The sequence below is a fragment of the Penicillium argentinense genome, assembly GCF_028826775.1.
Source record: "Penicillium argentinense strain IBT 30761 chromosome Unknown utg000003l_segment0_segment0, whole genome shotgun sequence".
Classification (NCBI taxonomy): Eukaryota; Fungi; Ascomycota; class Eurotiomycetes; order Eurotiales; family Aspergillaceae; genus Penicillium; species Penicillium argentinense.
The window spans coordinates 737310-748788 of NW_026622662.1; the positions used below are offsets into that span (position 1 = coordinate 737310).

An 11479-nucleotide genomic window follows, 5' to 3' on the forward strand; every position below is an offset into this window, starting at 1 on the left:
GGCCACAGTACTATGTACTATAGTGTATAATACTATAGTACACTACGAATCAGTCAACGGGGAAATCCTTGGTTTTGGGTTGCGCACTGGGAAAATAAAGATTGTTCAGCCACCTTGGCTTCTGAAGCCGATCCTGCGGGCGCTACTGGGGTTCGCGCAGGCGCAATGCAAGGGTGGCCGACACTACCAGGCCGAACTATCGATGTCGCGACAATTTTACAGATGCAGGTAAGAGGTGACGGTGATGCGGGATTGGTCCTGGTTTCAATTTTAATTTTTATTTGTTGCCTTGCTTCCGTTTCACCATTGGTTTGAAATATTCTCAATTCCTAACATTTGCGGAATCAGCCAGATATACATGTGTGGAGTGGAGTCCCTCTTGACAAATACATATCTACTGGGTCGCCCGCCCAATACGCACCCGAGCTCTACGTACGGTAGGTGCTTGGAGTAGGCACAGCTCTAGTATACAGAGAGATCTTCACAGAAATGTTGATATACTCGCGTAGCCGTGGAGTCCAAAGTGGCTTCGGTGGCTTCACTCAAATGTGCACCCGCCACGAGCTGTCGCAAACCGAGGCTGAAAGAAAATTGTGGGAACAAAAGGGTCGAATTTTCCTGGGACTGATTCAAAGCGAGCCAAAGAAGCCGAGATCACTGTCTCGCCTCATTGTCTATCAGAGGCCCTCAAGCGACGCCGAATATAGGAAGAAAGTCGTATTGGTATTTACACACACAAGAGAGAACAAACAGATAAAACAGATTTGAATCACCACTTGTCATCACCAGCCTTGCGGGCCTGTCAAATACCTCGGAGTTAGAGAGTTTACTCCAATGATTGCACCGTCCCTCGAAATGGAAAGGCGGGAAGGGATTCGTAGCTTACCGGCAGGGCATTGGGGCCGCCCAGCTCCTTCTCCAGACCACCCTCGTAGGTCTTGGGAACGCTCGGCTTGTCCGGGTAGAAGAGGCTGACAACACCGACCAGGCTCAGGAAGCTCGCAACGAAGATACCGAAGTGGGTGAGACCCTTGCGGGCAGAGACGTGGTTATATTGCTCGGGAGAGAAAACACCAAGGATCTCGTTGTCCTCGTGAACGGGCTCGCCGAAGTTGCGCTTTTCTTGCGCATCCCACCAGCCGCCATACGGATCTCTGAACTGACGCTTCACACGGGGAGGGTTCGGGTAGTTGTTGTTCTGGGTATGCAGTTAGACACCGATCGTGGGTAGGTCACAGGGCAATCAGGTGGCGCGGCGGGGTCAGCCGGAGTTCGTACCTGGTCAGGATCCTCGGCCTCAGCAGTCGCACGGAGAGCGGGTACCTGGGAAAACGAGGCACGGGGGGCAATGGCGGCGCGGGCAACCTGGGGCAGGCGCCGAGCCAGGATCCGTTGAGACAGCATCTGGAAGAGTAATTGAAATTCAGAATTGACCCTCAAGTAGCTCGAAAGTAGACGGGCGGAACCAGAAAAGGTGACTCACGGTTTCGCCAAAGGACCGGAGACAAAGGCGAGTGGATGGGAAGGGAGGTGGAGGGTTGCAGGGACGATGATGAGGTTGAAGCGGAGGTTTGCGAGGTGGCAGCCTCAGGCACCAACAAGGCATCAACAAGGCATCAACGCGGCGCGGGCGCGCTTACAAGTCAAACAGGCTCGCCCGGACGAAAAAACCACTTCCTCACGTATTCCCCCCGTCGAGGTCGTTTTTCCATCCCCATCCACGCCACAGACCCGATAAGCATGCCAAACTTCGTGTGGCACCTCGACTCGACCCTACCTACCCGCTGATGCCAAAATCGCCTACTCCGACTGCGTCATTGTTCGGAAAACTGGGGTCACCTGTGCAGAAGGCCCCTGTCGTCCGCGACTTGAAGTCATGCAAAACGGCAGTCCCAACGTCCCATCGCCTCCCGATGAACCATTAACCCCAGTCCCTGATTCTCCACGTCTCGAAGCATCCGCTCTAGAAAAAGCACCCGATTCTGGCCCCTACGACTCACTCCCTTCCGAACCGCAAGACGACGAAGCTGTCCATCAACTCGAAGGACCTCCTTCGAAGAAGCGAAGACTGACCGACACGACCCCGTCGCGCCGATCGACGCCACGACCACTGTCGCCGCCTTGGAAGAAGGTCGGAGTCGAGGGGCCAACCTCATTTCAACTTGAAGGCAAGCGCAGGTCTTCGCGGACCAACGCGGTGCCTCTAGAACTACAACCACAATCCGATAAACGACACACTCGTGCTGCGCAGAGCGACTACGTGAAGAAAAGTGCCCGCGACAGCGCGAAACCTGCCACGTCATCTCCACTTGCCGCGACTCACTCGCGTACCGCAGCCAACGGCAAACTTGGTGGCAAAGTGACCACCAATGGATCACCCCGGACTGCGTCCAGCCGGGGCGCGAATGCTAAGCAAGCGCCAGTTTCACAGTCGCCATTATCAAAGTCGGCCCACTCGCGCGCGAGATCTCGAAGCTCTGGCACCCTGCACCGCTCCCGCCCCAGCTTGAATGGCGCAAATCCTCGTACCCTTCGCGATCGCAACTCAGGTTCCGCAGCCTCACCACCCCACGAAAATATCGAGCATACAAATGGACATGTGGAGGAGCTGGACTCAGGGTCATCAAAGGTCCCGCGACTGCGTATCAAAGTCAAGAAACCTATCTTGCCTGTTCGACACCCTGGCCACATCACCAACAAAAGATATGAGTCGTTCCGGGAATGGGTGGATCGCGAGGACGCTCCGAACCTGCTGTCGGAACAGGAGGCTCTGGAAGAGGCCGAGAGGCGTCGTGAAGTCGTGATCGCAGCTGAGCCCGGTGGTCCTTTGAGCTCAGACGTATGCTCGGCATACATCACGGAACAACAAGAAGAACCTCCTCCACAATACTCGCACCAGGATCACCTAGTATCTCATGCCCTCTATTTCCAGAAGCTCTTGGACAAGGAACACAAGCGCCATCGACAGACCGCCAAGTTGTTCGCCCAATGGTGCGCCGATGCGTACAGAAAGCGCCACAAGGATCCGGAAGACATCTTGCGTGAACAACAGGAGGTGGTACGGGTGAAGCGTAAACAACTTGGCAAAGACCTGCAGAAGATGTTTGATTTGGCTCGTGCGGAAATTGATCGCATACGGTTGATGCGTTGGGAGGAAGAACGGAAAGTTCAAGATCAGCAGGCTCTGGACCGTGCTATCAAGAACTCGACCATGCTCTTCGAGAAGCGCCGCTCCGAGATCCTTGGTGAGGCCCCTACAAGCGACGCTCCAACCAGCGAGGGCGAGGAGGAGGACGGGAGCGATGGTTCATCAGATTCTGGGACAGACAACGAGAGCAACATGTCCTCATCAGAATCGGAAATGGACGATGAAAATATTCTCGATGATGATGCCAACCTGACCCCTGAAGAACTTCGATTGAAATACGCCAACCTGACCGCGGAAGATACCGGAGACCAAATGTCTACAACTTCTGGCATCACCCCATCCGTTCTACATGATAGTGAAGCCGTTCCCGACGAGGCCGATTCGCAGGCGACCCCCGGCGATACCAAGTTGGATGATGTGGATTCAGTGATGATGGACGACAGCGACAACTCGACTGACATGGATGATGATATGGGCGATAGCGATGATGATGATGAAGAAGACGAAGAGGAGAGTGAACAAGAGTCCGAAGATGAGGGTGATGGTGCGCCTGGCTTGCTGGGCTTCTTTTCTTCAAAAGACCTTCCTATTGCCAATGACGGAAACGAGGATGTGGATGATGAGCCGGGTACAGACGTGGATATGTCAGAGGGCGAGAAGGATGAAATGGAAGATCCAGACGAGGTTTCTCTTGTTCCTATCGGACCACAAGAAGGAACATCCACCGAAGCTACAGCCACACCGGCACAAGCCGCAGAAGCCTCTGAAGGAGCCCCAGCGGATACCGACGCTTCTATTGTCGATACTCCCATGACCGATGAAACCGTTGAGCCAAATTCTGCTGATCCTACGGAACCTGCTGAGCCCATCCCCACCGAGGCTTATACCACCGAGGCCGAGGAGAAGGTCGATGAAGTCGTGCATCGGCCCGAACTGACTGGGGAGGTATCGAGCCAGGCTTCTCCGGGGACCTTTGCGACCAAGCCGTCTGAACCCGAATCCGTTTCTTCATACGAGCCCGCTGCGGAAAATGCACTGCAAGCGAGCCATTCTCCCGCCCCAGGCCCGAAAACACCTATCCCCCATCTACTTCGCGGCACACTACGTGAATATCAGCACTATGGATTGGATTGGCTTGCTGGCCTGTACAACAATCACATCAACGGTATCTTGGCCGACGAGATGGGTCTCGGTAAAACCATTCAAACGATAGCCTTGCTCGCCCACCTGGCTGTCGACCATGGTATCTGGGGCCCGCATATTGTGGTAGTGCCCACCAGTGTGCTGATGAATTGGGAAATGGAGTTCAAGAAATGGTGCCCTGGTTTCAAGATCATGACCTATTATGGCACCCAAGACGAGCGCAAGTTGAAGCGCAAGGGCTGGACCGATGACAATTCCTGGAACGTGTTGATCACCTCATATCAGCTCATCTTGCAGGACCAGGTGGTTTTGAAACGTCACGAGTGGCATTACATGATTCTTGATGAAGCGCATAACATCAAGAATTTCCGTTCGCAGAGGTGGCAGGCCCTCCTCACGTTTCGAACCCGCGCTCGACTCCTCTTGACCGGTACTCCGCTGCAGAATAACCTCACTGAGCTCTGGTCGCTTCTTTTCTTCCTGATGCCCTCCAATGGTGAAGATGACGGGGAAGAAAACGGTGAAGAAGGTGGTGTTGGCCGCCGTGGCGCCGTCCAAGGCTTCGCTGATCTCACCAAATTCTCCGAATGGTTTCGTCGGCCAGTCGAGCAGATTCTCGAGCATGGAAGGGAGACGATGGACGATGAGGCTAAGCAAGTCATTACCAAACTCCATACAGTTCTTCGCCCCTACATCCTGCGACGACTCAAGGCCGATGTCGAGAAGCAGATGCCCGGCAAGTACGAGCATGTCGTCTACTGCCGACTGTCGAAGCGCCAGCGATTCCTCTACGATGGCTTCATGTCCATGGCAAAGACGAGGGAAACTCTTGCCTCCGGCAACTACCTGTCCATCATCCATTGCCTGATGCAGCTGCGCAAGGTCTGCAATCACCCAGATCTCTTCGAGACAAGACCCATCTCTACATCATTTGCAATGCCCCGCTCTGTGTCTACGGAATACAAGGCCACAGAATCTCTGGTTCGTCGACGACTGCTTTTCGACCATCCTTTGACCAAGGTTGACTTGGACTTCCTCAACCTGGCCCCCATCTCTCGCGAAGACATCTCACGCCGCTTGGCTGACGACAGCATCCGATTGATGGCCTTTGGCCCGTTCAAGAAACTCCGCGAGCGCCAATACAGTCGCACCAATTGGCAGATGGGCTTCGATGGATCAAACATGGAGACAATCCTCGAGTCATTGGAAAACGCCTGCCGCAAGAGAAGAATGGCCGAACTAGAGCGTTGTCTCTACTTCGAATCCAAGCGTCACGGTCGTCGTCCTGTCTACGGCAGCAGTTTGATCGAATTTCTTCGGGCCGGCACCAAGGAACATGCACTTTCGAATGCTCCGCTACGGAAGAGTAATATGGCCGAATGGCTCTCCAGTCGGTCATCCGTCCTCGCGTCCATGATCCTTACCACCGAAGAAAGATCCATCAACATGGATGGCTACGTCCAGAGGTTTGCGTGTGTTACTCCCGCCGCTGTCGCCGCCGGTACCACCGAAGCTGCCTTGACCCCGGTGGAAACGCGCCTTTTAACCAATACCAACCGCGATCAGTCCTATGATCCTTTCCATGAGGCCCGCATGCGACTCTCTATCGCGTTCCCGGACAAGCGGTTGTTGCAGTACGACTGCGGCAAGCTCCAGCGTCTTGACAAGCTGTTGCGTGATCTGAAGGCCGGTGGTCATCGAGCCCTTATCTTCACGCAGATGACCAAGATGCTCGATATCTTGGAACAGTTCCTCAACATCCACGGCCATCGCTACCTCCGACTCGACGGTGCTACAAAGGTTGAGGCGCGACACATGCTCACCGAGCGGTTCAACAACGACAACCGCATTTTGGCCTTCATCCTCTCCAGTCGATCCGGTGGTCTTGGTATCAACCTTACGGGTGCCGACACAGTGATTTTCTACGATCTCGATTGGAACCCCGCCATGGACAAGCAATGTCAAGATCGCTGCCATCGTATCGGCCAAACTCGCGACGTCCACATCTACCGCTTCGTGTCCGAGTATACCATTGAATCCAACATCCTCCGGAAAGCCAACCAAAAGCGGATGCTCGACGACGTCATTATTCAGGAGGGCGAGTTCACAACCGATGCCTTCACGAAGATGAAGGACGCGCAGGTCGTTGTCGAGGATGACGAGCGTGACGGTCACGACGAAGCTAGTGCTGCAATGGATCGCGTCCTGGGGAATAACGTTCCGACCAGATCTCGTGTCTTTGAGCAGGCTGAGGACAAGGAAGATATCGATGCGGCGAAGAATGCGCAGAAGGAGCTCGAGCATGCGGATGATGGTGACTTTGACGAGGCTCATACTGCTTCTCAGGGCGCCACCCCTGCACAGCCTGGTACTCCCCTACCCGCCGCCGAAGACGGAACTCAACCTGCAGCCGGAGAGCCGCAGCTTGGTCACATTGATGACTACTTGCTTCGTTTCATGGAATGGAATATGCGTGACGAGCCTCTTGTGCTCCCACCGGACAAGAGCAGGAAGAAGTCCAAGAAGGGCAAGGAGCATCATCTGAAACGGCGTCGTTGAGCGATTCGTTTCGCATTGCATTGCAATCTTATGCCTCTGTGTGTTAAACTGTGTGAAAATATCAAATCCTGATACGTTTTCTTTTTTTCTGGCGTTGTTTCTCAAATAATTGTTCGATGTATTTTGTCAGGAAACGCCGGAGGGTTTTTTCCTTCCTCAGCCTGTATCTTCAGTTACCCCACGCCCTCAACGTTTCACAAATGCACATGGCTTGCGCCGGAGCTGATTACCCGATGAAGCGTTTTATGGGTTTTTACTTTCCCGTGGCATTTTGTGTGTTTTTACTTTTTTTGCCTGGCATCCTTTTAGCGATGTTCCTTTTTGCCTTTTTTCTTTTCTTTTCTCCTGGACGTTAGTGTGTTAGTACTATTATTATCATCTTCATTCATCTAATTTTCCTTTTTTCGCCCCCTATTGTCTCATTGATTGGAAGGCGAGTCGCTGTGTGGAGTAAGTGTCTAATAGTGTCGATGAAGTGGGGAACGTGTCGCGTGGGAGATGAGCCTGTTGTCAGATACTACAGGTAGGTAGCGCCAGTCGGTGTGTACAGTATGGAGTACCTTAGGGTAGGGTAGACCAAATGCAAAGCCGAGAATAGTGTGACGCTGTGGCGATGTTTTGATTTTACTTTTTCCTGTTAAGGTTTTTAGGTTTGGGAAATGCGTGGTGGTTGGGCCTCTTTCCCCGTTTTTTTATATTGATGTAGAAGGGCGATTCCACTTCTCTGCTCGATTTCTCCGTTGTCTCTTCTGGTTTAGTGTAACGACACTATAAGCCTGTTTTAATCTACGACCGATCCTCCCGCTCCACTTTTCTGGAGATCCCCTAGCCCGCTGGCACAGTCACAGCTGCACAACCTACCTCATCGTCAATGCACTAGACCCAAACTAGACTCGCGAGGCAGGGCCTAAGCACACGCGGGGCGTGAAAAACCATCCGAAACTTAAGCCTCTTCCGATCGGAAGCGTGCTCCCTTCATTAGCTACTGACAAATACTATTATATCAAAACGTGCTTAAAAGGCTCTCCGGAGAATATACTCATCTAGTCGCGGTGGAGATCGAACCTGGGACTAACGTTGCAGCTTTGTCTTGACGCAATTGTGCACATCCGTTCCTTCCCACTGCCCTGGTTCAAACACATGGACTCTGGACTCTGGCTGGAAGGGGTGGATGGAGACTATAATCATGTTGTGGAATTGGAAGGCTTGCCCAGTGCGCATGATTTGCTGCACATACGGAGGTGGAGGGGGAGATGGGGTTCGTTCAGACTTTATCACGGACTCAACTCTGCCTCCGACCTTCTATGCTGACTGGCCGCCACTCTCTCTCTAGAACTAGAATAAGGTTCTGACCTTTGTTTCCTCGTCGCGAGGCACGTTTCGAGAGACGCAACTGTGATTCTTTGGAGCTTTTACTCCGGACGGACGAAAGGATTCCCAATTCCTATCGCCGGCGTCTCTTCCCTTGCTTTGTGGTCACGGTCGATGACACGATGACTAGATTTCGAACCCCAGGAGATGGGACTTGAGCATGAACCAGGCAGAAGGGACCGGAGAGAGGCAACCCAGAGCCCACCCGGCCACCGGCCACAGACCAAGTGCTTCACCCCTAACACATGGAGGATGAGGGCCGCCCGGTCGATCCTCTCGGGACCGCGTCGATCTCCCCTTTGTCTGGTGCCCACCTCACACCAAGGGAGTACTCGGGATGGGTTTTCCGAAAAATAGCCACGCTCTCCTGCTATCGCACAGAGCTCTTCCACATATAATCCCCCCATTTTACCCTCTCGTATGGACTCCCCATAGCAGATAGCGTTGTCCGCTCGACATCTCCGGCCCACGTGAGTGGTACATAGGGCTAAGTGGGTCTACGAATGCGAGAATACGTTGGAATACGTTGGAGACAGTTGGAGTAACGGGTCCCACCATCGGGGTATAAGCAGGTCTGGTTCCTTGGTTCGCATTCTGCACAAGCTCACGAGGTATGTCTCATGGCCGCGGTGCCGAGTATCTATCGGCCGGGGGAAAGAGGAGACAATCCAGTGCAATGGAACCAGGCCAGGAGTAGTCAAGGTACGGAGTTTCATCTCCTCGGTTCTCTTTCCCCCTCCTCCTCGTGATGGTCCCCCCCTCTCCCCCTCTTTCCCCGGATGACTCCGGGAAGCACAGTGGTTGGGAAAGTAAGGCATCGAGCCCCACCGATCACCGGAGCGTGATTGTGACTTGAGGAGCGCATCTTGCAGAAGGTTTTCTCCGTCTGGAGAGAGAGTCCCGGATGATTGGAGCCTGGAAAGCTTTCGGGGGAACAGCCATGAGCTGCAGTCGATCCACGGAGATCCGGAGATCCCTCGAGATTGTTAATATCGAGCAGGCCTGCTGATTGCTCAGGTTTCTCCAAAAAAGAAACGAACCCGCCCATCTCATTGGGTCAGCGGAATGGTGCGAAAAAGAGGGGGCCTGGGGGGGCCTGTGGATGCCAGCAGAACGAGACTAGCCTGGAGGCTAGCTGGTCTAATAGGTCTAGGTTAATCTCGAATTTCTATGTATGAGCGTGGCCTAGTACTATCGTAGTCAAACGTGTCGGAGCATCCCAGCGCGACTCCCCCAGTCGGCATGTGCGGCCTCTCGCTTGAATGCAGGGATGGTATGCTCAAGCGATATGAGACAGCTCGATCGAGTTTTGTTCTTCGATCTGACCTGGCGAATCATTGCTCTGACGTTGTTTTTTGTCTCCCTCCGTCTGCTGTGCAGACAGGTCTATCTACCCTGGTCGCCGCTGGTGGTCCAGATTGGCTTAACCTGAGCCAGCCTATACTCCGAACGGCGTAGTCAGTCCTATCCTGCCCATATTGGCCACTTGGATGAGCGACCTCAATGCCTTGCTAGAGAATTAGCTTTCTAGTCAGACAAAGAAATGGCTAGGGTTTCGGACGAGCGCTCCTGGAGTGCCTCCCAAGTGGGAATTGACGTAAATCCCTGGACCACGGATTCAATCGCCGCGGCAGTTCTAAGCCTTTTCATTCCGGAGGCTTGAAACGTGGAAATCGGTGCGTCTGCCAGCTGGGTCAAGGGTCCGGGGAAAGAACCTTTCGAAATGGTACCCTGGATCGACAGAATGGGGACCATCTGGCAAAAGTATGCTATGCAGACACAAGTCAATCCTTCCCTAAACGGCCACGATGACAGTTTTGCATCGACCGGTGTGTCACACCATGCAGCCGTGAAAATACCCTCCCCCTCCACAAGTGATTGGCTGGGACAGGGGAAGGTGTTAAAAAAGGCCTCGGTTAGAAAAGCATGGACGTCGTGCAGGATGCGCCAGTGGCGATTTTGGTCGGGTCGGGTCGGTGCAGTGCAGTGCAGTTGTCTGTCCAGCCTATCTAGCGTTGGAGCGAAGGTGCCATCTGCAGCAAGTAGTGGACAGCCGCCATCCATGGTCGGCATGGCAGTGGTTGTCCTCCATGGTTCCTCGTTCAGCACCTTCTGCACGAATTCCGATACTTCCGATATCATGGACGGCCTGGAGAGAATGAGCTCTGATCCGGGCGACTCCTGGGCGGCTCTGTCCTTCGTTGGAGCTTAGGAGGCTCCACCATATCCACTATTGAGGACCCGGGTAGATCGTAGATGATCCTCGGCCGGATCGATTGGCGCGCTCACGAACTGCTGCCCCACGTATCTCGTCATCATTGGTTTCGTCCGAGAGAGGGGGTGCTTCCCACTAGCGTCGACGCCATACCCGTTCGCTCCCTAGTGCATTCGGCCCAAGGCGCATCTCACTGTTCCGCAAAAGGGAAGAACTCACCGGGAGCATCCTCCAGCATGGTGTGTGCGTCTATGTACTCCATACAGCCCGTAGATGTTGGCTTCCATTCGTGTACGAGATTCTCAGACGGGATACACGGGCGTCGAAGGCGCTGCTTGCCGTGCACACACCAGTGTGATGTCCCAGCGGCGTGGTCTTGGTCTACTTTAGTTGGTAGTCGGTCTGGTCCACGCTTCTCGCTAGTGTGGATAGCCGTGGGCGAACTGGATCGGAACAGACCCTTTTGGTTCCGATGGGATTCGCCATCGGGAGATGGGTGGCCGTCTCTCTTGCCAGCCATCCGGCACATGGTTGACTCTGTTATTCCGATTATATATCGGAATTTACATAGAAGGTTTGAAACGCCCAACGGCTCTGGATCCGCTGCATTAGGGAAGACATCCGGTGCAGAGCCCACCCAGAAACACCGGGTGAGAGGCCCGGGACCGGCAAAGGATCGGCAACCTTGGCTTTTTTTGCGTGAGATCCAGCTAGTGCTGGTCCTGGATCCTGTGGAGGATGGACCAGCAGGAGGTGGCACCGTCCCCTGTGGAAGTGGAGCCCTCCTCGGCCTGGGGGAAGAACGTGAGAGGGGCATTATGGGCTTTGGGCTTATCTGGACTGGAGCTTTCCAGGCCTATCCACAAGGCTAGCTCGGTACCGCATGTAAATCAGTAGCCCCGGGTCCCGGAGAGTCGTCGATTCGCCGCAGGGATGGAGACATTCCCATGTTCGTAGGGTTGGTCCGATCAGGGAGGGGGAACTGTAAAACACGCAGTCCACATCGGAGCTGCAGGATGCAGGATTGGTACTGGGAAGGTGTA

At 54.0% G+C, this 11479-nt stretch overlaps 3 protein-coding genes across 3 annotated transcripts; 1 reads left to right on the forward strand and 2 right to left on the reverse strand.

Moving 5' to 3' along the window:
* Positions 1-769: 769 nt before the first annotated feature.
* N7532_002418 (uncharacterized protein) lies at positions 770-1404 on the reverse strand (the record flags this gene model as incomplete). The annotated part of the gene is made up of 3 exons (XM_056614912.1): positions 770-799; positions 887-1198; positions 1279-1404. 3 exons carry the CDS (start codon positions 1402-1404, stop codon positions 770-772), a joined length of 468 nt encoding a protein of 155 aa, XP_056477884.1.
* A 472-nt stretch (positions 1405-1876) lies between these two features.
* Positions 1877-6850, forward strand: swr1 (putative SNF2 family helicase/ATPase (Swr1); the record flags this gene model as incomplete). The annotated part of the gene is made up of 1 exon (XM_056614913.1): positions 1877-6850. The coding sequence occupies one exon, from the start codon at positions 1877-1879 to the stop codon at positions 6848-6850; it is 4974 nt and encodes a 1657-aa protein (XP_056477885.1).
* Positions 6851-10626: 3776 nt separating this feature from the next.
* On the reverse strand, positions 10627-10965 carry N7532_002420 (uncharacterized protein; the record flags this gene model as incomplete). The annotated part of the gene is made up of 1 exon (XM_056614914.1): positions 10627-10965. One exon carries the CDS (start codon positions 10963-10965, stop codon positions 10627-10629), a length of 339 nt encoding a protein of 112 aa, XP_056477886.1.
* Positions 10966-11479: the final 514 nt, after the last annotated feature.